The sequence below is a fragment of the Pleurodeles waltl genome, chromosome 10, assembly GCF_031143425.1.
Source record: "Pleurodeles waltl isolate 20211129_DDA chromosome 10, aPleWal1.hap1.20221129, whole genome shotgun sequence".
NCBI lineage: Eukaryota > Metazoa > Chordata > Amphibia > Caudata > Salamandridae > Pleurodeles > Pleurodeles waltl.
Window position 1 is genome coordinate 11,101,160 of NC_090449.1, and position 28,000 is coordinate 11,129,159.

Sequence of the window (28,000 nt, forward strand, 5' to 3'; positions counted from 1 at the left end):
GGATCCACTGCTTTCTGAGGGCCTGGGGTTCATGGGAGCTGGAGAGGGGTCTTGGCTGGGACGGGGATCCAGGGCTTTCTGAGGGCCTGGGGTTCATGGGAGCGGGAGAGGGGTCTTGGCTGGGACGGGGATCCACTGCTTCCTGAGGGCCTGGGGTTCATGGGAGCTGGAGAGGGGTCTTGGCTGGGACGGGGATCCAGGGCTTTCTGAGGGCCTGGGGTTCATGGGAGCAGGAGAGGGGTCCTTGGCTGGGACGGGGGCTTCCTGAGGGCCTGGGGTTCATGGGAGCGGGAGAGGGGTCCTTGGCTGGGGCGGGGATCCAGGGCTTCCTGAGGGCCTGGGGTTCATGGGAGCGGGAGGGGTCCTTGGCTGGGATGGGGATCCACTGCTTTCTGAGGGCCTGGGGTTCATGGGAGCGGGAGAGGGGTCTTGGCTGGGATGGGGATCCAGGGCTTTCTGAGGGCCTGGGGTTCATGGGAGCGGGAGAGGGGTCCTTGGCTGGGACGGGGATCCAGGGCTTCCTGAGGGCCTGGGGTTCATGAGAGCGGGAGGGGTCCTTGGCTGGGACGGGGATCCACTGCTTTCTGAGGGCCTGGGGTTCATGGGAGCGGGAGGGGTCCTTGGCTGGGAGGGGGATCCACTGCTTTCTGAGGGCCTGGGGTTCATGGGAGCGGGAGAGGGGTCCTTGGCTGGGACGGGGGCTTCCTGAGGGCCTGGGGTTCATGGGAGCTGGAGAGGGGTCTTGGCTGGGACGGGGATCCAGGGCTTCCTGAGGGCCTGGGGTTCATGGGAGCTGGAGAGGGGTCTTGGCTGAGACGGGGATCCACTGCTTTCTGAGGGCCTGGGGTTCATGGGAGCGGGAGAGGGGTCCTTGGCTGGGACGGGGGCTTCCTGAGGGCCTGGGGTTCATGGGAGCAGGAGGGGTCCTTGGCTGGGACGGGGATCCAGGGCTTCCTGAGGGCCTGGGGTTAATGGGAGCGGGAGGGGTCCTTGGCTGGGACGGGGATCCACTGCTTTCTGAGGGCCTGGGGTTCATGGGAGCAGGAGAGGGGTCCTTGGCTGGGACGGGGATCCAGGGCTTTCGGAGGGCCTGGGGTTCATGGGAGCTAGAGGGGTCCTTGGCTGGGACGGGGATCCAGGGCTTTCTGAGGGCCTGGGGTTCATGGGAGCGAGAGGGGCCCTTGGCTGGGACGGGGATCCAGGGCTTTCGGAGGGCCTGGGGTTCATGGGAGCTGGAGAGGGGTCTTGGCTGGGACGGGGATCCAGGGCTTCCTGAGGGCCTGGGGTTCATGGGAGCGGGAGGGGTCCTTGGCTGGGACGGGGATCCACTGCTTTCTGAGGGCCTGGGGTTCATGGGAGCGGGAGGGGTCCTTGGCTGGGACGGGGATCCACTGCTTTCTGAGGGCCTGGGGTTCATGGGAGCGAAAGAGGGGTCCTTGGCTGGGACGGGGGCTTTCTGAGGGCCTGGGGTTCATGGGAGCGGGAGGGGTCCTTGGCTGGGACGGGGGCTTCCTGAGGGCCTGGGGTTCATGGGAGCGGGAGAGGGGTCCTTGGCTGGGACGGGGATCCAGGGCTTCCTGAGGGCCTGGGGTTCATGGGAGCGGGAGGGGTCCTTGGCTGGGACGGGGATCCAGGGCTTTCTGAGGGCCTGGGGTTCATGGGAGCGGAAGAGGGGTCCTTGGCTGGGACGGGGGCTTTCTGAGGGCCTGGGGTTCATGGGAGCGGGAGGGGTCCTTGGCTGGGACGGGGATCCAGGGCTTCCTGAGGGCCTGGGGTTCATGGGAGCGGGAGGGGTCCTTGGCTGGGACGGGGATCCACTGCTTTCTGAGGGCCTGGGGTTCATGGGAGCGGGAGAGGGGTCCTTGGCTGGGACGGGGATCCACTGCTTCCTGAGGGCCTGGGGTTCATGGGAGCTGGAGAGGGGTCTTGGCTGGGACGGGGATCCAGGGCTTTCTGAGGGCCTGGGGTTCATGGGAGCTGGAGAGGGGTCTTGGCTGGGACGGGGATCCAGGGCTTTCTGAGGGCCTGGGGTTCATGGGAGCTGGAGAGGGGTCTTGGCTGGGACGGGGATCCACTGCTTCCTGAGGGCCTGGGGTTCATGGGAGCTGGAGAGGGGTCTTGGCTGGGACGGGGATCCAGGGCTTTCTGAGGGCCTGGGGTTCATGGGAGCGGGAGAGGGGTCTTGGCTGGGATGGGGATCCACTGCTTCCTGAGGGCCTGGGGTTCATGGGAGCTGGAGAGGGGTCTTGGCTGGGACGGGGATCCAGGGCTTTCTGAGGGCCTGGGGTTCATGGGAGCGGGAGAGGGGTCCTTGGCTGGGACGGGGGCTTCCTGAGGGCCTGGGGTTCATGGGAGCGGGAGAGGGGTCCTTGGCTGGGACGGGGATCCAGGGCTTCCTGAGGGCCTGGGGTTCATGGGAGCGGGAGGGGTCCTTGGCTGGGACGGGGATCCACTGCTTTCTGAGGGCCTGGGGTTCATGGGAGCGGGAGAGGGGTCTTGGCTGGGATGGGGATCCAGGGCTTTCTGAGGGCCTGGGGTTCATGGGAGCGGGAGCGGGGTCCTTGGCTGGGACGGGGATCCAGGGCTTCCTGAGGGCCTGGGGTTCATGGGAGCGGGAGCGGGAGGGGTCCTTGGCTGGGACGGGGATCCACTGCTTTCTGAGGGCCTGGGGTTCATGGGAGCGGGAGGGGTCCTTGGCTGGGAGGGGGATCCACTGCTTTCTGAGGGCCTGGGGTTCATGGGAGCGGGAGAGGGGTCCTTGGCTGGGACGGGGGCTTTCTGAGGGCCTGGGGTTCATGGGAGCTGGAGAGGGGTCTTGGCTGGGAGGGGGATCCGGGTTCAGAGGGGACGGGTTCTGTTAGTTGGTACAAATTGGGCTCTCACCCTCCTTACAGCAACATTCACACAGGGTGACAAGAGTTTTAAAGCCAAAAACTGGGACATTTCATAACAATAGCAAAGGGACTACAGTTTTACTTCAACCAAGCGCACAAAATGAAAGCACACATCAGCACAGAATTACAGAAGAGGTGCTAAGAACATGAATAAAATGCAGTTTTTTAAGGCAGTGTCATGTCTGTTAATTAAATTGCTGGAATAAAATACCCCAGCTTTGGAAAACAAAAAAAGGCATCTCCCACCGTTTTCAGTCGACCCTCTCTAGAAACTGGAACATGAGTAAATTTCCCAAAATCTGCTGGGACATCTGGTGAAAAAAACAGGCCTGTCCTGGCAAATCCGGGACGCCTGGTCAGTCTACATTCACAGCCTGTTTTCAACACTCCGGGGTCCCTTTGTGCCACCCCCTGTGGCCGGTCTGCGGAGAGGACTGGGGCTGAAGTGAATAAAGGAAGCAGAGATGGGAGGTGACCTCACTCTCCCAGGCTGCCCTGTCCATAACTCCTCCCCTGGGAGTGAGTCTTCTTGTAAGCCCCTCCCCCTTGAGGAGAACATCCCTCCAGAGCCCCAGCAAGTCCTTCCAGGAGCATGTAATCCCAGGTATTAAAGCATTTATCTGCTCAGAGCGTCTGCCCAGCAGATGATGCCTCTCCGGACAGACAGACTGACCCTGAACCAGGAGAACAGAGGGGCGAACGCGTGAGGGTGCGATGCAGAAGGCAAAGCTGGACACCCTGGTAATTTCTGGGGTAGAGTGACCAGAGATAAAAACCCCAAAACTAGGACATTTCACTAAAATAGAAGGAGGACTACAATTTTTCATCAACCAAGATGTACAGAATGACAGGGCCTATCAACCTAGAAAAACAAACGGGGCACTGAGGAAATAAATAAAGTGCAATTGTAAACCCACTATCACAGCTAATTACAGAGAACAGATGGTAACTAGTCTTGCTTTGGAACATATAAAAACGTGCCTCCCTCGGTTTTCACTCGACCCTCTCTGAAAACCAGGACATGAGCCAAATTTGCCGGAATAGCTCCTGAAAAACCAGGACTGCCCAGCAAATCCGGGACACCCGATCACCCTATTCAGACGGGGACTGCTGACAAGTGTCTCACCTGTCCAGGTCGTCATCCAGGGGCACGTAGTAGGTCTGGTAACACTCGATCCTCTTCAGGAAGTCCTCCACCACCTCCTCGCGGTCGCAGTCCTTGTAGTCCGGGCTTGAGAGCTTCACTTGCTGACAAGAGAGGAGGAGGAAGGGGTGAGAGGAAGAGACTGAAGAGTTGCTCGCTTCGAGTGAGTATTGGTGTTGAAGGTCTCGGCTGTCGGAGAACTTTTCACACACTCACCATCCACAGCCTCATTAGGTTGAGCCAGCTCAATAGCGCATGTGGGGTCGGTACGAGACATGCTGTGGCTCACCAAGAACGTAGAGGAGCTTGGAGCCCGCCCACTGCTTCCTACGATTGGCTCCCCGGTCACTCTCATTTGCCTGTTTCTTATTTGTGTCCCAGCTTGTCAATCATGTGTTTGTCCCTCCCATGGAGCATTGCCTCTTTACCATCTCTTTGACTGGCTGGCATTGCTGCTTTGATTCTTGCTATTCAATCACTACTTTTTCTTTTGTGTGAAGCATTCTATTAGAGAGCATGTGTTTTTGAGTCATCTACCCCCTATGTCCCCCCCCCTGCATTATGTGTTGCTCTTTGCCTCCCCTCCCCCCACCGGTGCTTTCCTTGTGTACTCCCACAACTTCCAGTTGCTTTCTCCCCTGTTTGCTTCTCCACAGCCCGCTCGATGTTGCTCTCTCTTGTTTGCTCCCCGCCAACACTCCAGTTAGGTTTCTCCTTGTGTTGTCCACTTCCCCCATCTGCGCCCTCCATCGTGCCCGCGGCACCCATGTTGCTCCCCTCCCCCCCACCCGTGTTGCTTCTGCTCTACCTGTCTCAGGCCCAAGACCGGCTTGCATATGATTGGTCTGCTTCTGAAAAGGCACGCTGCTTGCAATGCTGCCCAGGTGGATTTCTGGCAGTAAAGAAGTGATGGCTTGGGTTTAAATACACCTGTGGGATGTGTGCTGCCACGCAGACAGGAAGGGCCCTAGCCAATCAGGAGGGACGGCTCTCTTAGAACTCCCAAACACTTGTTTGCATATTGCTGGTCTTCTCTAAGGGCGCATCTAGCCAAACAATGATGGAATGGAATGTTACACAGGGTAACTTCCAGTAGTTCAGCCACAGTAGCTCACGGTTAGTGGCTTCGGTCAATGGCACGACTGGTCCTCTGCGAGTCCCAGTCACAAGGCACTATTGGTGCAAGCCCCGCCCTCTGTCTGAAAAAAGAATAATTTGCTGCTACATTTAAAATAATCCCCATGATCCACCCCTCCCCGCACCCCCCTCCCGTGGGCTGCTGTGAAATACGGATCAGAGCAGCCACCATCTGGAGCCGGAGGAGGCAACCTGCCAAAGGACCAGCAAGGTACAGCACAGCAGGGCACAGCATGACAGGGAACAGTACGGCACAGAAAAGGAGGGCACAGCACAGGAGGGCATGGCAGGGGGTGGCATAGAGCAGCAGGGCACAGCACAGCAAGGCACAGCACTGCAGGGCATGGCACAGCATGACAGGGCACAGCAGAGACATGGCAGAGCATGACAGGGCACGGTGCGGCACAGAGGGCACAGCACAAGAGGGCACAGCAAAGAGCAGCAGGGCAAGGCACAGCACTGTAGGGCACGGCACAGTATGGCAGGGGCATGGCACAGTATGACAGGGCACGGCATAGAGCAGCAGGGCAGGGCACGGCACAGCAGGGGCACGGGACAGCTTGACAAGGTTTGGCACAGAACAGCAGGGCATGGCACAGCAGGGAACGGCAGGGCATGGCATAGAGCAGCAGGGCACAGCAAGGCACAGCACTGCAGGGCACGGCGCAGCAGGAGCACAGCACAGTATGACAGAGTATGGCACAGCAGGGAACGGCAGGGCACGAGATAGAGCAGCAGGGCACAGCACTGCAGGGCAAAAAACAGCAAGGCATGGCACGGGACAGCAGGGCACGGCACAGAACAGCAGGGCAGTGCATGGCACAGCAGGGCACAGCACAGAACAGCAGGGCATGACACAGCAGGGCACGTTATAGAACAGCAGGATATGGCACAGCACAGCACGGCAAAGCACAGCAGTGGAGGGCATGGCACAGCAGGCCACGGCACAGGAGAACACAGCAGGGCACGGCACAATACAGCAGGACACGGCACAGCACCCAGGCTTTGCCAGTATATCTCACCAGAATGTTCTCGGCGATTATGTCCGGGTCGTCACAGATGGATTCTATGAAAAACACCTATGTAGAGGAAACGTAGGGTTAGTGAGTGGTGGCATCGCCCTCGCCCCATTCACTCACCGCAGCCACCACCGCACAGCTCTGCCGATGCACCTCAGTCCTGACCTGCAGCACCCCTACTGCTCCAGTACTGGGACCCAAGCAGAGCTCTGCCGATGCACCTCACTCCTGACCTGCAGCACCCCTACTGCTCCAGTACTGGGACCCAAGCAGAGCTCTGCCGATGCACCTCAGTCCTGACCTGCTGCAGCCCTACTGCTCCAGTACTGGGACCCAAGCAGAGCTCTGCCGATGCACCTCAGTCCTGACCTGCTGCAGCCCTACTGCTCCAGTACTGGGACCCAAGCAGAGCTCTGCCGATGCACCTCAGTCCTGACCTGCTGCACCCCTACTGCTCCAGTACTGGAACCCAACCACAGCTCTTCCGATGCACCTCAGACCTGACCTGCTGCACCCCTACTGCTCCAGTACTGGGACCCAAGCAGAGCTCTGCCGATGCACCTCAGACCTGACCTGCTGCCCCCCTACTGCTCCAGTACTGGGACCCAAGCAGAGCTCTGCCGATGCACCTCAGTCCTGACCTGCTGCCCCCCTACTGCTCCAGTACTGGGACCCAAGCAGAGCTCTGCCGATGCACCTCAGTCCTGACCTGCTGCCCCCCTACTGCTCCAGTATTGGGACTCAAGCAGAGCTCTGCCGATGCACCTCAGTCCTGACCTGCTGCCCCCCTACTGCTCCAGTATTGGGACTCAAGCAGAGCTCTGCCGATGCACCTCAGTCCTGACCTGCTGCCCCCCTACTGCTCCAGTACTGGGACCCAAGCAGAGCTCTGCCGATGCACCTCAGTCCTGACCTGCTGCCCCCCTACTGCTCCAGTACTGGGACCCAAGCAGAGCTCTGCCGATGCACCTCAGTCCTGACCTGCTGCACCCCTACTGCTCCAGTACTGGGACCCAAGCAGAGCTCTGCCGATGCACCTCAGTCCTGACCTGCAGCACCCCTACTGCTCCAGTACTGGAACCCAACCACAGCTCTTCCGATGCACCTCAGACCTGACCTGCTGCAGCCCTACTGCTCCAGTACTGGGACCCAAGCAGAGCTCTGCCGATGCACCTCAGACCTGACCTGCTGCCCCCCTACTGCTCCAGTACTGGGACCCAAGCAGAGCTCTGCCGATGCACCTCAGTCCTGACCTGCTGCCCCCCTACTGCTCCAGTACTGGGACCCAAGCAGAGCTCTGCCGATGCACCTCAGTCCTGACCTGCTGCACCCCTACTGCTCCAGTACTGGGACCCAAGCAGAGCTCTGCCGATGCACCTCAGTCCTGACCTGCTGCACCCCTACTGCTCCAGTACTGGGACCCAAGCAGAGCTCTGCCGATGCACCTCAGTCCTGACCTGCTGCACCCCTACTGCTCCAGTATTGGGACCCAAGCAGAGCTCTGCCGATGCACCTCACTCCTGACCTGCAGCACCCCTACTGCTCCAGTACTGGGACCCAAGCAGAGCTCTGCCGATGCACCTCAGTCCTGACCTGCAGCACCCCTACTGCTCCAGTACTGGAACCCAACCACAGCTCTTCCGATGCACCTCAGACCTGACCTGCTGCACCCCTACTGCTCCAGTACTGGGACCCAAGTACAGCTCTTCAAATGCACCTCAGTCCTGACCTGCTGCAGCCCTACTGCTCCAGTACTGGAACCCAACCACAGCTCTTCCGATGCACCTCAGTCCTGACCTGCTGCAGCCCTACTGCTCCAGTACTGAGACCCAAGTACAGCTCTTCAAATGCACCTCGGGCCTGACCTGCTGCAGCCCTACTGCTCCAGTACTGAGACCCAAGTACAGCTCTTCAAATGCACCTCGGGCCTGACCTGCTGCACCCCTACTGCTCCAGTACTGGGACCCAAGCACAGCTCTTCCGATGCACCTCAGTCCTGACCTGCTGCACCCCTACTGCTCCAGTACTGGAACCCAACCACAGCTCTTCCGATGCACCTCAGTCCTGACCTGCTGCACCCCTACTGCTCCAGTACTGGAACCCAACCACAGCTCTTCCGATGCACCTCGGGCCTGACCTGCTGCACCCCTACTGCTCCAGTACTGGGACCCAAGCAGAGCTCTGCCGATGCACCTCAGTCCTGACCTGCAGCACCCCTACTGCTCCAGTACTGGAACCCAACCACAGCTCTTCCGATGCACCTCAGACCTGACCTGCTGCACCCCTACTGCTCCAGTACTGGGACCCAAGCACAGCTCTGCCGATGCACCCCAGTCCTGATCTGCTGCACCCCTACTGCTCCAGTACTGGGACCCAAGCACAGCTCTGCCGATGCACCCCAGTCCTGACCTGCTGCACCCCTACTGCTCCAGTACTGGGACCCAAGCAGAGCTCTGCCAATGCACCTCAGTCCTGACCTGCTGCACCCCTACTGCTCCAGTACTGGAACCCAACCACAGCTCTTCCGATGCACCTCAGTCCTGACCTGCAGCACCCCCTACTGCTCCAGTACTGGGACCCAAGCAGAGCTCTGCCGATGCACCTCAGACCTGACCTGCTGCACCCCCTACAACTCCAGTACTTGGACCCAAGCACAGCTCTGCCAATGCACCCCAGACCTGATCTGCTGCACCCCTACTGCTCCAGTACTGGAACCCAACCACAGCTCTTCCGATGCACCTCAGACCTGACCTGCTGCACCCCTACTGCTCCAGTACTGGGACCCAAGCAGAGCTCTGCCGATGCACCTCAGACCTGACCTGCCGCACCCCTACTGCTCCAGTACTGGGACCCAAGCAGAGCTCTGCCGATGCACCTCAGTCCTGACCTGCTGCACCCCTACTGCTCCAGTACTGGAACCCAACCACAGCTCTTCCGATGCACCTCAGTCCTGACCTGCTGCACCCCTACTGCTCCAGTACTGGGACCCAAGCAGAGCTCTGCCGATGCACCTCAGTCCTGACCTGCTGCACCCCTACTGCTCCAGTACTGGAACCCAACCACAGCTCTTCCAATGCACCTCAGTCCTGACCTGCAGCACCCCTACTGCTCCAGTACTGGAACCCAACCACAGCTCTTCCAATGCACCTCAGTCCTGACCTGCAGCACCCCTACTGCTCCAGTACTGGGACCCAACCACAGCTCTTCCGATGCACCTCAGTCCTGATCTGCTGCACCCCTACTGCTCCAGTACTGGAACCCAACCACAGCTCTTCCGATGCACCTCAGACCTGACCTGCTGCTCCCCTACTGCTCCAGTACTGGGACCCAAGCAGAGCTCTGCCGATGCACCCCAGTCCTGATCTGCTGCACCCCTACTGCTCCAGTACTGGAACCCAACCACAGCTCTGCCGATGCACCTCAGTCCTGACCTGCAGCACCCCTACTGCTCCAGTACTGGGACCCAAGCACAGCTCTGCCGATGCACCTCAGTCCTGACCTGCAGCACCCCTACTGCTCCAGTACTGGGACCCAAGCAGAGCTCTGCCGATGCACCTCAGTCCTGACCTGCTGCACCCCTACTGCTCCAGTACTGGAACCCAACCACAGCTCTTCCGATGCACCTCAGACCTGACCTGCCGCACCCCTACTGCTCCAGTACTGGGACCCAAGCAGAGCTCTGCCGATGCACCTCAGTCCTGACCTGCTGCACCCCTACTGCTCGGGTACTGGAACCCAACCACAGCTCTTCCGATGCACCTCAGACCTGACCTGCTGCACCCCCTACAACTCCAGTACTTGGACCCAAGCACAGCTCTGCCAATGCACCCCAGACCTGATCTGCTGCACCCCTACTGCTCCAGTACTGGGACCCAAGCACAGCTCTGCCAATGCACCCCAGACCTGATCTGCTGCACCCCTACTGCTCCAGTACTGGAACCCAACCACAGCTCTTCCAATGCACCTCAGTCCTGACCTGCAGCACCCCTACTGCTCCAGTACTGGAACCCAACCACAGCTCTTCCGATGCACCTCAGTCCTGACCTGCAGCACCCCTACTGCTCCAGTACTGGGACCCAAGTACAGCTCTGCCGCTGCACCCCAGTCCTGATCTGCTGCACCCCTACTGCTCCAGTACTGGAACCCAACCACAGCTCTGCCGATGCACCTCAGTCCTGACCTGCAGCACCCCTACTGCTCCAGTACTGGGACCCAAGCACAGCTCTGCCGATGCACCTCAGTCCTGACCTGCAGCACCCCTACTGCTCCAGTACTGGGACCCAAGCAGAGCTCTGCCGATGCACCTCAGTCCTGACCTGCTGCACCCCTACTGCTCCAGTACTGGAACCCAACCACAGCTCCTCCGATGCACCTCAGACCTGACCTGCCGCACCCCTACTGCTCCAGTACTGGGACCCAAGCAGAGCTCTGCCGATGCACCTCAGTCCTGACCTGCTGCACCCCTACTGCTCGGGTACTGGAACCCAACCACAGCTCTTCCGATGCACCTCAGACCTGACCTGCTGCACCCCCTACAACTCCAGTACTTGGACCCAAGCACAGCTCTGCCAATGCACCCCAGACCTGATCTGCTGCACCCCTACTGCTCCAGTACTGGGACCCAAGCACAGCTCTGCCAATGCACCCCAGACCTGATCTGCTGCACCCCTACTGCTCCAGTACTGGAACCCAACCACAGCTCTTCCAATGCACCTCAGTCCTGACCTGCAGCACCCCTACTGCTCCAGTACTGGAACCCAACCACAGCTCTTCCGATGCACCTCAGTCCTGACCTGCAGCACCCCTACTGCTCCAGTACTGGGACCCAAGTACAGCTCTGCCGCTGCACCCCAGTTCTGATCTGCTGCACCCCTACTGCTCCAGTACTGGAACCCAACCACAGCTCTTCCGATGCACCTCAGACCTGACCTGCTGCACCCCTACTGCTCCAGTACTGGGACCCAAGCACAGCTCTGCCAATGCACCCCAGACCTGATCTGCTGCACCCCTACTGCTCCAGTACTGGAACCCAACCACAGCTCTTCCAATGCACCTCAGTCCTGACCTGCAGCACCCCTACTGCTCCAGTACTGGAACCCAACCACAGCTCTTCCAATACACCTCAGTCCTGACCTGCAGCACCCCTACTGCTCCAGTACTGGGACCCAACCACAGCTCTTCTGATGCACCTCAGACCTGACCTGCTGCACCCCTACTGCTCCAGTACTGGGACCCAAGCAGAGCTCTGCCGATGCACCTCAGTCCTGACCTGCAGCACCCCTACTGCTCCAGTACTGGGACCCAAGCAGAGCTCTGCCGATGCACCTCAGTCCTGACCTGCTGCAGCCCTACTGCTCCAGTACTGGAACCCAACCACAGCTCTTCCGATGCACCTCAGACCTGACCTGCTGCACCCCTACTGCTCCAGTACTGGGACCCAAGTACAGCTCTGCCGATGCACCCCAGTCCTGATCTGCTGCACCCCTACTGCTCCAGTACTGGAACCCAACCACAGCTCTTCCGATGCACCTCAGACCTGACCTGCTGCACCCCTACTGCTCCAGTACTGGGACCCAAGCACAGCTCTGCAATTGCACCCCAGACCTGATCTGCTGCACCCCTACTGCTCCAGTACTGGAACCCAACCACAGCTCTTCCAATGCACCTCAGTCCTGACCTGCAGCACCCCTACTGCTCCAGTACTGGGACCCAACCACAGCTCTTCCGAAGCACCTCAGTCCTGATCTGCCGCACCCCTACTGCTCCAGTACTGTGACGCAAGCACAGCTCTGCCAATGCACCCCAGTCCTGATCTGCTGCACCCCTACTGCTCCAGTACTGGGACCCAAGCAGAGCTCTGCCGATGCACCTCAGTCCTGACCTGCAGCACCCCTACTGCTCCAGTACTGGGACCCAAGCAGAGCTCTGCCAATGCACCTCAGTCCTGACCTGCTGCACCCCTACTGCTCCAGTACTGGAACCCAACCACAGCTCTTCCGATGCACCTCAGACCTGACCTGCCGCACCCCTACTGCTCCAGTACTGGGACCCAAGCAGAGCTCTGCCGATGCACCTCAGTCCTGACCTGCTGCACCCCTACTGCTCCAGTACTGGAACCCAACCACAGCTCTTCCGATGCACCTCAGACCTGACCTGCTGCACCCCCTACAACTCCAGTACTTGGACCCAAGCACAGCTCTGCCAATGCACCCCAGACCTGATCTGCTGCACCCCTACTGCTCCAGTACTGGGACCCAAGCACAGCTCTGCCAATGCACCCCAGACCTGATCTGCTGCACCCCTACTGCTCCAGTACTGGAACCCAACCACAGCTCTTCCAATGCACCTCAGTCCTGACCTGCAGCACCCCTACTGCTCCAGTACTGGAACCCAACCACAGCTCTTCCGATGCACCTCAGTCCTGACCTGCAGCACCCCTACTGCTCCAGTACTGGGACCCAAGTACAGCTCTGCCGCTGCACCCCAGTCCTGATCTGCTGCACCCCTACTGCTCCAGTACTGGAACCCAACCACAGCTCTTCCGATGCACCTCAGACCTGACCTGCTGCACCCCTACTGCTCCAGTACTGGGACCCAAGCACAGCTCTGCCAATGCACCCCAGACCTGATCTGCTGCACCCCTACTGCTCCAGTACTGGAACCCAACCACAGCTCTTCCAATGCACCTCAGTCCTGACCTGCAGCACCCCTACTGCTCCAGTACTGGAACCCAACCACAGCTCTTCCGATGCACCTCAGTCCTGACCTGCAGCACCCCTACTGCTCCAGTACTGGGACCCAACCACAGCTCTTCCGATGCACCTCAGTCCTGATCTGCTGCACCCCTACTGCTCCAGTACTGGAACCCAACCACAGCTCTTCCGATGCACCTCAGACCTGACCTGCTGCACCCCTACTGCTCCAGTACTGGGACCCAAGCAGAGCTCTGCCGATGCACCTCAGTCCTGACCTGCAGCACCCCTACTGCTCCAGTACTGGGACCCAAGCAGAGCTCTGCCGATGCACCTCAGTCCTGACCTGCTGCAGCCCTACTGCTCCAGTACTGGAACCCAACCACAGCTCTTCCGATGCACCTCAGACCTGACCTGCTGCACCCCTACTGCTCCAGTACTGGGACCCAAGTACAGCTCTGCCGATGCACCCCAGTCCTGATCTGCTGCACCCCTACTGCTCCAGTACTGGAACCCAACCACAGCTCTTCCGATGCACCTCAGACCTGACCTGCTGCACCCCTACTGCTCCAGTACTGGGACCCAAGCACAGCTCTGCCAATGCACCCCAGACCTGATCTGCTGCACCCCTACTGCTCCAGTACTGGAACCCAACCACAGCTCTTCCAATGCACCTCAGTCCTGACCTGCAGCACCCCTACTGCTCCAGTACTGGGACCCAACCACAGCTCTTCCGAAGCACCTCAGTCCTGATCTGCCGCACCCCTACTGCTCCAGTACTGTGACGCAAGCACAGCTCTGCCAATGCACCCCAGTCCTGATCTGCTGCACCCCTACTGCTCCAGTACTGGGACCCAAGCAGAGCTCTGCCGATGCACCTCAGTCCTGATCTGCTGCACCCCTACTGCTCCAGTACTGGAACCCAACCACAGCTCTTCCGATGCACCTCAGACCTGACCTGCTGCACCCCTACTGCTCCAGTACTGGGACCCAAGCACAGCTCTGCCAATGCACCCCAGACCTGATCTGCTGCACCCCTACTGCTCCAGTACTGGAACCCAACCACAGCTCTTCCGATGCACCTCAGACCTGACCTGCTGCACCCCTACTGCTCCAGTACTGGGACCCAAGCACAGCTCTGCCAATGCACCCCAGACCTGATCTGCTGCACCCCTACTGCTCCAGTACTGGAACCCAACCACAGCTCTTCCAATGCACCTCAGTCCTGACCTGCAGCACCCCTACTGCTCCAGTACTGGAACCCAACCACAGCTCTTCCAATGCACCTCAGTCCTGACCTGCAGCACCCCTACTGCTCCAGTACTGGGACCCAACCACAGCTCTTCCGATGCACCTCAGTCCTGATCTGCCGCACCCCTACTGCTCCAGTACTGTGACGCAAACACAGCTCTGCCAATGCACCCCAGTCCTGATCTGCTGCACCCCTACTGCTCCAGTACTGGAACCCAACCACAGCTCTTCCGATGCACCTCAGTCCTGACCTGCTGCACCCCTACTGCTCCAGTACTGGAACCCAACCACAGCTCTTCCAATGCACCTCAGCCCTGATCTGCCGCACCCCTACTGCTCCAGTACTGGGACCCAACCACAGCTCTTCCGATGCACCTCAGTCCTGACCTGCTGCACCCCTACTGCTCCAGTACTCTGACCCAAGCACAGCTCTGCCAATGCACCCCAGTCCTGATCTGCTGCACCCCTACTGCTCCAGTACTGGAACCCAACCACAGCTCTTCCAATGCACCTCAGTCCTGACCTGCAGCACCCCTACTGCTCCAGTACTGGAACCCAACCACAGCTCTTCCAATGCACCTCAGTCCTGACCTGCAGCACCCCTACTGCTCCAGTACTGGGACCCAACCACAGCTCTTCCGATGCACCTCAGTCCTGATCTGCCGCACCCCTACTGCTCCAGTACTGTGACGCAAACACAGCTCTGCCAATGCACCCCAGTCCTGATCTGCTGCACCCCTACTGCTCCAGTACTGGAACCCAACCACAGCTCTTCCGATGCACCTCAGTCCTGACCTGCTGCACCCCTACTGCTCCAGTACTGGAACCCAACCACAGCTCTTCCAATGCACCTCAGCCCTGATCTGCCGCACCCCTACTGCTCCAGTACTGGGACCCAACCACAGCTCTTCCGATGCACCTCAGTCCTGACCTGCTGCACCCCTACTGCTCCAGTACTCTGACCCAAGCACAGCTCTGCCAATGCACCCCAGTCCTGATCTGCTGCACCCCTACTGCTCCAGTACTGGAACCCAACCACAGCTCTTCCGATGCACCTCAGACCTGACCTGCTGCACCCCTACTGCTCCAGTACTGGGACCGAAGCAGAGCTCTTCCGATGCACCTAAGTCCTGACCTGCTGCACCCCTAGCTGTTCCAGTACCAGAACCCACACAGCTCTGCTAGGGCACCTCAGGCCTCGTCTCCGACACTCCCAATTGAACATTGATTTCCCAGCATGCACTTCACTGTACCTTGTACCCACGCTCCTTTGCAAACTGCAGCAGCAGAGCCCTCCGCTCCCGGGTGGTGTTGGTGGCATCAAAGACCTGTTGGCACAGCAGTTGAAAACAGTTGTTTCTAGTTCATATGGTTCAAACGTTACTAAAAACGCAGCGACACGTGTTGCCGCGCAGTGAAAGGCTCTTTGCAAAGCTGGACAGGCCACATTTCTCTTGCGTTTTGCCACATATAAGTGATAAATTGATACCAATAAGGTGCAACCAATGCCCAGACAGTGTTAACAAGTGTACAAGTGACAACATAATGAAATAAAATCATCATAAAACGTGCCAGATTATGCCGTATAATTTACCTTTTCTTTCTGCATGATTTATTTAACCCTCTGCATAATCTGGCCTTCCTCTGCCGCATAATTCCAGTGGCCGTGTTTTTGATGAACTAACGCCTTCTGGGTCTTGTTTCTTCCCTTTGAATCCACTAGAAGGGCACATCTGGGACCAAAGATCTGAGGGTGGAAGGTTCAGGGCTGGAGCCGCGTCTGCAAGGACCTGAAGGGAGGGGGTCACCAGGGGCGCTTTCTGCCTTAGGGCGTCGGGGCGTTGCCCCACTAATATTTTTGGCCCGCTTTGTCCCCCGTTATGTGTGAGTATAATAACACAGTACACGCATTATTTTATTATCTTCTTTCGTGTGCCCGCCTTCGCTGCCGTGGGCGGTTCAGTTCAGCTGCGAAGGGGCGGGGCTGGGCCTAATTAAATTGAATGACTGACTAGGCAAGACACACGTCACGTCAGTCCGACAACAACTAATGGTGCTGGCAGTGGCAGACGGCGGAGCTCGGTAGTGCGCATGTCTGGTGGGACGGCTGCCGTTACCCGGCCGGCCCGACATGCGCACTAAAGGCTTCTCCTCACTTGCTCATTAGCGAGTGAGGGTCGCTCAAAGCCGCAACCCCCAGTCTACTGATGAGCGGTGAGTTAGGACGCTCCACCAGTGCTGGCGCTGCGTCCGGATTGGCTATCGCGGTTGGTGCCTGGTCGAGACGCTCTAGTGCAGGTTGTGCACAGGGGGTGGGGCTCTGTTGCCTCGTTACTAACATGAGCAGTCACTGTATGATTATCATGAAGCCATGCACTGGTTGGGCATCCCTGGCGGTGCTGGGCAGGGCTGCTCATGGGTCACACCTTGCGATGACCTGTGACCTCCTCCTCCACCGAGTCCACGTGTTGCTGGGGTGTGCGCATTTGATCATTTTGCTCTCGAACCGAGGGAGCCGGCGAAGGTATCCCTGGCCCTCAGCCCTCAGCCCCTCAGTGTGGACTTTGAAAAGAAACAAATGTAAGGGACACAAAGAAAGTTGTTGTTGTGACGCCCTCTGCCCACTGACGCAGCCACTGAGGCGTCTACCACTCATTTACAATCAGGTTTATGAGGCATTTATGTGCCCTCAATTTCTCCCACTGTGTACTGATCCTAAAGGCCGAAGAAAAGATATTCCTGAATCGTGGGATGCCCTACACCAGAATGAACGGAATGGCAGGTGGCACGTGGGTCAGGCTTCGGCATAACTGTTGCTGTGTGGATTTCCTGGTTCCACCCTTGAGGCGGATATTCTGCGGGACCCTGGGATACCCCACATCATGGGACATTATGGCGCCTGCAGACTCCGAGGAGTACAATGGGGCTTTCTCCGCTGCCACAGCCCGGTACCCAAGGCTTGCAGGTCTGAGGCACTCAGGGCCCCTTTCAGAGGCTGCTGGTCTGGGCGCGCCCCTCCTGGGAAAGCTGTTGTAAGGTTTGGGGAGAGCCAGGAGGCAAGCTGTGAATGGGAGGGTCTGAGGGTCGCATAGCATATTCTGTTCACAGGCCACAGCCAGATCGGAAAAGAAGTGTGTTCATTTCGTTTGTCCGTCACAACACCAACTTCGCTCTCTTCAAATAACATGCATATTTCAAGCCCATGTCTCATAGTTTTCACTAACCTGGCTGCAGTACTTCATTTGAAAATAAAAACATCCTGGTGCCCAAAGCTCTCCTCTTGAACACGCGGCTGCTGCAATTAAATGTGCGAGCACGGAATACTGAGGCGGCGCAATCCTGAAGCCGTCTCGAGCCTCTTTAATCCATTTACAGCCACTCCCTGCCCCTTCAGCTCACTCTTGCAGCTTTCTGCTTTCTCACATTGTGACGCTTTTTCAGTTTTCTCTTCCTCCGTCTTTCCTATGTGTGTCTTCTGCTCTAAGTAAATACTTCAGGCAGAAAAATAACTGCTGGCCTCAAAAATAAGTGCCAGTGCCCCGCACCGGAAACAACAAGCACAAATGAAGCACTGCCTGGCTGCGTGAATGAGGACCTTTAGTGCTGGACGAGGAGTGTAAAATCAGGGAACAACATCCCAGGTGAGCACCGAGACCCAGGGCGTGAGTGGAGAGAGAGGAAAATACACATTAAGCAAGCGCTGGAGTCAGGTGAACATCAATCACCATCGCCAAAGTGACGTTTTGCATATCACAAGCCTCGCACACGTAGGTGAAATGGGAAAGTGTATACTCCCCCCCCCCCCCCCCCCCCCGGACACGGCATCACACGCTCAGCCCCGGCGAGGCACCAGGAGCCCCGTCACCAGGGTGAACGTGTGATGTGTGGCACATCGGCCTGGTTGGGTGACGGCTCCCGCAGAGAGCACTCACACACTGCAGCACTTTCAAAACGTACTCTCCCTCCTCTAGTTCGCAATCTCTCCTGCAGGGGTCATGTGTTTACTGCCCACCAGGCCTCGAACTGCCTTCTGAAAAAAACCACACACAGGCCAGGTGCATGATCCACTCACTTGGCCTTTTAAATGACCACATCACAAGAATAGTGTTATCTTTTGTGAGTCAGGGACTGAAGCCCAGTCCCAAAATCAAGACTGACAGACACAGAAAATACTGGAAACGGCATTACTGACGTGAAGCCGAAGTAACAGGTGGGGCTTGGCTTCCTTGGCCGAAGTCGGAGGTTTGTTTTGAAGCTGCTGGCCTTGCGGTCACACGGTGCCAGCCTGCTGTGCCAGTCTGTTGCGGGTGAGATGGACTGCGACATGTTACCCTATCAATAGCCAAGAAGACCTTTGTACCCATCAGCAGATCGCTTGGTGACCCCGTGACCTCCCTGTCCACTAACCCCTTCACTGGCAGCGCCCCCAGCAGTCCCCTCACCTCTCCCTGGCCCCTCTCACATCAGGTTCATAGCGCCCCTCACCTCTCTCTGGCCCCTCTCACATCAGGTTCATAGCGCCCCTCACCTCTCCCTGGCCCCTCGCCCCTCTCACATCAGGTTCATAGCGCCCCTCACCTCTCCCTGGCCCCTCTCACATCAGGTTCATAGCGCCCCTCACCTCTCCCTCGCCCCTCTCACATCAGGTTCATAGCGCCCCTCACCTCTCCCTGGCCCCCCTCACATCAGGTTCATAGCGCCCCTCACCTCTCCCTCGCCCCTCTCACATCAGGTTCATAGCGCCCCTCACCTCTCCCTGGCCCCCCTCACATCAGGTTCATAGCGCCCCTCCCTGGCCCCTCTCACATCAGGTTCATAGCGCCCCTCACCTCTCCCTGGCCCCTCTCACATCAGGTTCATAGCGCCCCTCACCTCTCCCTGGCCCCTCTCACATCAGGTTCATAGCGCCCCTCACCTCTCCCTGGCCCCTCTCACATCAGGTTCATAGCGCCCCTCACCTCTCCCTCGCCCCTCTCACATCAGGTTCATAGCGCCCCTCACCTCTCCCTGCCCCTCTCACATCAGGTTCATAGCGCCCCTCACCTCTCCCTGGCCCCTCGCACATCAGGTTCATAGCGCCCCTCCCTGGCCCCTCTCACATCAGGTTCATAGCGCCCCTCACCTCTCCCTGCCCCTCTCACATCAGGTTCATAGCGCCCCTCACCTCTCCCTCGCCCCTCTCACATCAGGTTCATAGCGCCCCTCACCTCTCCCTGGCCCCTCTCACATCAGGTTCATAGCGCCCCTCCCTGGCCCCTCTCACATCAGGTTCATAGCGCCCCTCACCTCTCCCTGCCCCTCTCACATCAGGTTCATAGCGCCCCTCACCTCTCCCTCGCCCCTCTCACATCAGGTTCATAGCGCCCCTCACCTCTCCCTGGCCCCTCTCACATCAGGTTCATAGCGCCCCTCCCTGGCCCCTCTCACATCAGGTTCATAGCGCCCCTCACCTCTCCCTGCCCCTCTCACATCAGGTTCATAGCGCCCCTCACCTCTCCCTCGCCCCTCTCACATCAGGTTCATAGCGCCCCTCACCTCTCCCTGGCCCCTCTCACATCAGGTTCATAGCGCCCCTCCCTGGCCCCTCTCACATCAGGTTCATAGCGCCCCTCACCTCTCCCTGGCCCCTCTCACATCAGGTTCATAGCGCCCCTCCCTGGCCCCTCTCACATCAGGTTCATAGTGCCCCTCACCTCTCCCTCGCCCCTCGCCCCTCTCACATCAGGTTCATAGCGCCCCTCACCTCTCCCTGCCCCTCTCACATCAGGTTCATAGTGCCCCTCACCTCTCCCTCGCCCTTCTCACATCAGGTTCATAGTGCCCCTCCCTGGCCCCTCTCACATCAGGTTCATAGCGCCCCTCACCTCTCCCTCGCCCCTCTCACATCAGGTTCATAGCGCCCCTCACCTCTCCCTCGCCCCTCTCACATCAGGTTCATAGCGCCCCTCACCTCTCCCTCGCCCCTCGCCCCTCTCACATCAGGTTCATAGCGCCCCTCACCTCTCCCTGCCCCTCTCACATCAGGTTCATAGCGCCCCTCACCTCTCCCTCGCCCCTCTCACATCAGGTTCATAGCGCCCCTCACCTCTCCCTCGCCCCTCGCCCCTCTCACATCAGGTTCATAGCGCCCCTCACCTCTCCCTGCCCCTCTCACATCAGGTTCATAGTGCCCCTCACCTCTCCCTCGCCCCTCTCACATCAGGTTCATAGCGCCCCTCACCTCTCCCTCGCCCCTCTCACATCAGGTTCATAGCGCCCCTCACCTCTCCCTCGCCCCTCTCACATCAGGTTCATAGCGCCCCTCACCTCTCCCTCGCCCCTCGCCCCTCTCACATCAGGTTCATAGCGCCCCTCACCTCTCCCTGCCCCTCTCACATCAGGTTCATAGCGCCCCTCACCTCTCCCTCGCCCCTCTCACATCAGGTTCATAGCGCCCCTCACCTCTCCCTCGCCCCTCGCCCCTCTCACATCAGGTTCATAGCGCCCCTCACCTCTCCCTCGCCCCTCTCACATCAGGTTCATAGTGCCCCTCCCTGGCCCCTCTCACATCAGGTTCATAGCGCCCCTCACCTCTCCCTCGCCCCTCTCACATCAGGTTCATAGCGCCCCTCACCTCTCTCTGGCCCCTCTCACATCACGTTCATAGCGCCCCTCACCTCTCCCTCGCCCCTCTCACATCAGGTTCATAGCGCCCCTCACCTCTCCCTGCCCCTCTCACATCACGTTCATACTGTATAGCGCATTCACCCTCGGCGCTACCTCAGAGGAGTCAAAACTGCCGCTAGACACAAATCTGACCTCTCAGCAGCAGGAACATGAATCACCAGAGCTTTCTTGACATTTTTATTGTTACCTATAAAGTGCTGCCCGCACTAGGAGGTTTGTGTGCCATGAAACCAAGAAGTCATTTTTAATCGCAGCCTAGAGGGAAGTCACGGCCTCTGCGCCCCGCCGCGAGTACATGGGGGCGCTGGGGCGGGGGCTCCACTAGGAACCCCATTAGAAGAGAACGAGCTTCACATGCAGCGCATACGTTGACTTTGAGGCGGCGGCCGGAGAGCTTCTGATCTACGAGGCTTTGAATAGCAACCAGGGCCTCTCCCGCCGCCGCCGGGAAGGACGAACTCACCCCCTTCTGTACCATGAAAAGGGGCAAATCCTTCGGGGGCGAAGGCCCGGCTGACGGGGGTCTTCAGTATTCAGTTTAAGGCACCCCACGAGACCCCAGAGGTCTGTACCTCCCCTCATCGGGGGTTAACCCAGCAAAGGCCTGTCCATCCTGTGGGTCCCTGCAGACCCCAAGGGCTGCGTGCTGTACCCCTGCAGGCTCTGGGCTGCGTGCTGTACCCCTGCAGTCCCTAAGGGCTGCGTGCTGTACCCCTGCAGTCCCTAAGGGCTGCGTGCTGTACCCCTGAAGTCCCTAAGGGCTGCGTGCTGTACCCCTGCAGACCCCAAGGGCTGCGTGCTGTACCCCTGCAGTCCCTAAGGGCTGCGTGCTGTACCCCTGCAGTCCCTAAGGGCTGCGTGCTGTACCCCTGCAGTCCCTAAGGGCTGCGTGCTGTACCCCTGCAGTCCCCAAGGGCTGCGTGCTGTACCCCTGCAGACCCTAAGGGCTCCGTGCTGTACCCCTGCAGTCCCTAAGGGCTCCGTGCTGTACCCCTGCAGACCCCAAGGGCTGCGTGCTGTACCCCTGCAGACCCTAAGGGCTGCATGCTGTACCCCTGCAGACCCTAAGGGCTGCGTGCTGTACCCCTGCAGTCCCCAAGGGCTGCGTGCTGTACCCCTGCAGTCCCTAAGGGCTGCGTGCTGTACCCCTGAAGTCCCTAAGGGCTGCGTGCTGTACCCCTGCAGACCCCAAGGGCTGCGTGCTGTACCCCTGCAGTCCCTAAGGGCTGCGTGCTGTACCCCTGCAGTCCCTAAGGGCTGCGTGCTGTACCCCTGCAGTCCCTAAGGGCTGCGTGCTGTACCCCTGCAGACCCCAAGGGCTGCGTGCTGTACCCCTGCAGACCCCAAGGGCTGCGTGCTGTACCCCTGCAGTCCCCAAGGGCTGCGTGCTGTACCCCTGCAGACCCCCCCTGCAGACCCCAAGGGCTGCGTGCTGTACCCCTGCAGACCCTAAGGGCTGCGTGCTGTACCCCTGCAGACCCTAAGGGCTGCATGCTGTACCCCTGCAGACCCCAAGGGCTGCGTGCTGTACCCCTGCAGACCCTAAGGGCTGCATGCTGTACCCCTGCAGACCCCAAGGGCTGCGTGCTGTACCCCTGCAGACCCCAAGGGCTGCGTGCTGTACCCCTGCAGACCCTAAGGGCTGCATGCTGTACCCCTGCAGACCCCAAGGGCTGCGTGCTGTACCCCTGCAGTCCCCAAGGGCTGCGTGCTGTACCCCTGCAGTCCCCAAGGGCTGCGTGCTGTACCCCTGCAGTCCCTAAGGGCTGCGTGCTGTACCCCTGCAGACCCCAAGGGCTGCGTGCTGTACCCCTGCAGTCCCTAAGGGCTGCGTGCTGTACCCCTGCAGGCTCTGGGCTGCGTGCTGTACCCCTGCAGTCCCTAAGGGCTGCGTGCTGTACCCCTGCAGTCCCTAAGGGCTGCGTGCTGTACCCCTGCAGGCTCTGGGCTGCGTGCTGTACCCCTGCAGTCCCTAAGGGCTGCGTGCTGTACCCCTGCAGTCCCTAAGGGCTGCGTGCTGTACCCCTGCAGTCCCTAAGGGCTGCGTGCTGTACCCCTGCAGACCCCAAGGGCTGCGTGCTGTACCCCTGCAGACCCCAAGGGCTGCGTGCTGTACCCCTGCAGACCCTAAGGGCTGCGTGCTGTACCCCTGCAGTCCCTAAGGGCTGCGTGCTGTACCCCTGCAGTCCCTAAGGGCTGCGTGCTGTACCCCTGCAGTCCCTAAGGGCTGCGTGCTGTACCCCTGCAGGCTCTGGGCTGCGTGCTGTACCCCTGCAGTCCCTAAGGGCTGCGTGCTGTACCCCTGCAGACCCTAAGGGCTGCGTGCTGTACCCCTGCAGGCTCTGGGCTGCGTGCTGTACCCCTGCAGGCCCTGGGCTGCGTGCTGTACCCCTGCAGACCCTAAGGGCTGCGTGCTGTACCCCTGCAGGCTCTGGGCTGCGTGCTGTACCCCTGCAGACCCCAAGGGCTGCGTGCTGTACCCCTGCAGACCCTAAGGGCTGCGTGCTGTACCCCTGCAGTCCCTAAGGGCTGCGTGCTGTACCCCTGCAGTCCCTAAGGGCTGCGTGCTGTACCCCTGCAGACCCCAAGGGCTGCGTGCTGTACCCCTGCAGTCCCTAAGGGCTGCGTGCTCTACCCCTGCAGTCCCTAAGGGCTGCGTGCTGTACCCCTGCGGACAGTCCCTAAGGGCTGCGTGCTGTACCCCTGCAGTCCCTAAGGGCTGCGTGCTGTACCCCTGCAGTCCCTAAGGGCTGCGTGCTGTACCCCTGCAGTCCCTAAGGGCTGCGTGCTGTACCCCTGCGGACAGTCCCTAAGGGCTGCGTGCTGTACCCCTGCAGTCCCTAAGGGCTGCGTGCTGTACCCCTGCGGGCTCTGGGCTGCGTGCTGTACCCCGGCAGGCTCTGGGCTGCGTGCTGTACCCCTGCAGACCCTAAGGGCTGCGTGCTGTACCCCTGCAGACCCTATGGGCTGCGTGCTGTACCCCTGCAGTCCCTAAGGGCTGCGTGCTGTACCCCTGCAGACCCTAAGGGCTGCGTGCTGTACCCCTGCAGACCCTATGGGCTGCTTGCTGTACCCCTGCAGGCCCTAAGGGCTGCGTGCTGTACCCCTGCAGACCCTAAGGGCTGCGTGCTGTACCCCTGCACTCCCTAAGGGCCGCGTGCTGTACCCCTGCGGGCTCTCCACTACGTGCTCGTAGTCTGGGGGCGGATTGTCCACTGCCAGTCACCACTGGCATCTGGAAGCCTCTGAAGTCCTGTGCTTCGGTTGTAGGGAGTTAGCAGCTCCCTACATCATCAGAATGACATCTCCCTCTTGGAGACAGAAGTACTTTCACAGTTGCCTTATTCATCTTCTTGCTTTCTCAGATTTACTTAAAAATGCACCATTTGTCCCTCCCACCAACCCCACCCCAGTATCCCCGCCGGGGTCGCTCGCTCATGACAGGTCATTCGTGATGAACCTTTACTTCCCACCACCTCAGCAGCCGCCACGGGTGGCCCCCCCTTCACCGGGCGCAGTGCACCCCACACGTGCCACGCGCAGCACCACACTCCACACGTGATACTCATGCACAGGGGAGGGATGGGGGCTCTGCTCACCGCCACGTGGCCGTCTTCCTGCGAGAGGTAGGTCTCCACGTCCCTCATGGCTGCCAGGGCGCACTTCCTGAAATGACAAGTTGGAGGCTGGTCAGGGTCCTCTCTCCAGCTAAACTCGTATCACAGACAAGATCTCCAGTAATAAAGCGCTTCTGCCGAGTGGCGCTATGTGTGCATGGAATGGCACAACACGTATCTGGACAGGATCAGAGAACCTTTCACCTCTGGGGCTGGTGGTGATGAGCTGTACATGGAGAGGTGTGTACAGGGTCAGGGCCTTTCACCTCTATGGCTGGAGGTGATCGAGCTGTACATGGAAAGGTGAACACAGGGTCAGAACCTTTCACCTCTAAGGCTGGTGATGAGCTGTACATGGAGTGGTGTGTACAGGGTCAGGGCCTTTCACCTCTAGTGCTGGTGATGAGCTGTACATGGAGAGGTGTACACAGGGTCAGGCCCTTTCACCTCTATGGCAGGTGGGCGATGAGCTGTACATGGAGAGGTGTGTACAGGGTCAGGCCTTTCACCTCTAGGGCTGGCGAGGAGCTGTACATGGAGAGGTGTGTACAGGGTCTGGGCCTTTTACCTCTAGAGCTGGTGATGAGCTGTACATAGAGAGGTGTACACAGGGTCAGGCCCTTTCACCTCTATGGCAGGTGGGTGATGATCTGTACATGGAGAGCTTTGTAGAGGGTCAGGGCCTTTCACCTCTATGGCTAGTGGTGAATGAGCTGTACATGGAAAGGTGTGTACAGGGTCAGGCCCTTTCACCTCTATGGCAGGTGGGTGATGAGCTGTACATGGAGAGGTGTACACAGGGTCAGGCTTTCACCTCTATGGCTAGTGGTGAATCAGCTGTACATGGAGAGGTGTATACATGGTCAGAGTATGAAAGCACACCAAGAGATACAGAGCGGTGACCTGAAGGTTTTAAGGAGTCACCACACCGAGTATGAAAGCACACCAGGAGATACAGGGCGCTGACCTGAAGCTATAAGGTGCCACCACAGAGAGTATTAAAGCACACCAGTAGATACAGAGAACTGACCTGAAGCTATAAGGTGCCACTACACAGAGTATTAAAGCACACCAGTAGATACAGAGCACTGACCTGAAGCTATAAGGTGCCACCACAGAGAGCATGAAAGCACACCAGGAGATACAGAGCACTGACCTAAATGCTATTAGGTGGCACCACAGAGAGCATGAAAGCACACCAGGAAACAGAGCACTGATCTGAAGTATATAAGGTGCCACCACACAGAGCATTAAACCACACCAGGAGAAAGAGAGGGCTGACCTGAAGGCTATAAGGTGCCACCATAGAAAGCATGAAAGGTGCCATCACAGGAAACATGAAAGCACACCAGGAGAAACAGAGCACTGATCTGAAGGCCATAAGGAGCCACCACAGAGAGCATTAAACATGCCATCACACAGATCATGAAAGCACACTATGAGAAACAGAGCACTGACCTGAAGTCTACAGGTGCCACCACACTGAGCATTAAAACACACCAGAAGAAAGAGAGGGCTGACCTGAAGGCTGTAAGGTGCCACCATAGACAGCATGAAAGGTGCCATCACACAGAGCATGAAAGCACACCAGGACATACAGAGCGCTAACCTGAAGACTATAAGGTGCCACCACACAGAGTATGAAAAGTGATGTTACATTGAGTATGAAAGCACACCAGGAAACACTATTCTGACTTGAAGACTAGTACACTAGAACCAAGATTTCTGTGTAATATAATAGAACATATAATCTGTGTGCCTGACTTAACTCTTATAGCTGCAAGGATGTAGAGGACAGATTTTACTCCAAGATCTTTAAAAGACTGGAGAAAGAAAAGGAGTCATTTGTAAGTAGAGCAAACAATGTTGTTTTCCATAAACATGACTTGAAGCATTGCGTTTGAACAAAATGACCACCAACAAGTGCTCCTTCTCTGGTAAAGCCCAGGACTTGAGACATGTTGGCAATGCGCACCTTACAAACACCTCCTCTCCCTGAACAGTCAGGAGAAGGCTTCCAACCTCATACTCAGCCACCAGGACAACGCACTGAGGTTGATTCCACATGGAGCCAATGGCTCCTGGTGTATCTTTATCTGCTGCAGACGTCCTTTACTATTCCCTCCCCTATCCACATACCCCTTCACTACACAGACTCTAAATCGTTACACAGCCTTTCTCCAGAAGGCTCAGTAAACAGACATTTTCATATTCAACTTTACATTAGTTGCTGATTTCCCTACAACTCTCCCCCTCTGGAGTTTTCGTCTCTGGCCAGTACTTCTGCTTTACATCTTAAGCTATGTTTTACATCTTAAAATTATCAATGAATAACTCAACTATGGGCCATATTTAAAATCTATTCACTTAGATATTGAAACACAGATCTCCTGGTGGACTTAATCCTGAAGAGGAATCGCATTGGGTTAAAATGTGCGTCATTCCTCCAGTGCCTGGTGTAGTGCTTCTTGAGTGCTTCTAGCAGCCTTGGGGTGCTGCTGAACATTTCAAATCACCTTCTACTTTGATGAAGTCTTTCTTCTTTGTCACTTGTATGAGTAAAAACATGTAGTGACCTTTAACACATTTCAGGCCCCAGGCTGAACGTCACAGTTGTTCGGGTGTTTAAATTTGGTTTCGCTGGAAAGATTGGGGCCATGTTGTGTTTTTCAATGTTAATCTATTGTGAGAAAGCAAGGCTACCTGTTCCTGCTACTAGCAGAATACTGGGCAAATTGTTTCAAAAGTAGAAAGCCACTTGGGTGATTAAGAGTTTGAACAGGCATGGCAAGAACATGTGGGGGATGTTTATGGAATTTAGAGCAACAATATTATATAATAATTATTGTTTATGGGATCCACATCTGATTGCGTCAATATCTGATGAGGACACTGATGTCACCTGTGTGACTGTAACTGCTGGTTATTAACTTAATCAAAAAGAGAAATAAAAGAAAGACTCACTTCCTGATTTTCATGGCTTCTTCGTTGTCTGCGCGGAAGAATTCGTAGCTCTTGTACGTGCGGACAGCTTCACGGCGGTACTGACCCACATTAAACACTGGCAAGGAGAGAGAAGAAGAACACATAGGTCGCACAACCATTGCCCTCCTTCCAAAGCAGAATTGTAAGTGGCGCACTGCATGGCGCCATATTTCCTGCTGCACACCCCCTGCTTTGGACCCCTGACAGGGAGACTGCACCAATATCTTAGCATCCTTCACACTCCCTGTGTGGCATATTCAGTTCAGTAGGTTCCAAGAGAGACAGAAGGTCTCACTCTATGAGTGACAGCACACACTGTGTGAACATAATGTCTAAAACCTCAAGTGTGTGGATGAGGTCTGGACATCTCACACCACGCTGAAAATCTCCCACAACTACTCAAAGTCTCACACAATGGGTCTCACTCCACGAATAAAAGTTTCTTCCAATGAGTGATGGGCAAAACATGAGTAAAGGTTCCATGCTAAGGGTGAGACCAGCCTTCCTTTAATGAAGGTGTCACACTGAGTGCAGGACCCATGCCATGCGTGCAGCCCCTCTCTCTATACAGCCACACCGTTAGTAAAGGTTCCAC

General features: G+C 58.0%; 1 protein-coding gene across 4 annotated transcripts in view; it reads right to left on the reverse strand.

The window, feature by feature from the left end:
- Positions 1 to 28,000, reverse strand: part of PFKFB1 (6-phosphofructo-2-kinase/fructose-2,6-biphosphatase 1) — a 116,507-nt gene that overhangs the window by 61,635 nt on the left and 26,872 nt on the right. For all 4 annotated transcript variants that reach the window (XM_069209367.1, XM_069209366.1, XM_069209368.1 and 1 more), the window contains 5 exons: positions 27,385 to 27,481; positions 24,403 to 24,469; positions 15,391 to 15,465; positions 6,198 to 6,254; positions 4,021 to 4,142 (listed from right to left, as the gene is read on the reverse strand). In XM_069209367.1, coding sequence (XP_069065468.1) covers positions 4,021 to 4,142; positions 6,198 to 6,254; positions 15,391 to 15,465; positions 24,403 to 24,469; positions 27,385 to 27,481 — 418 coding nt within the window. The remainder of the gene's footprint in view (positions 1 to 4,020; positions 4,143 to 6,197; positions 6,255 to 15,390; positions 15,466 to 24,402; positions 24,470 to 27,384; positions 27,482 to 28,000) is intronic.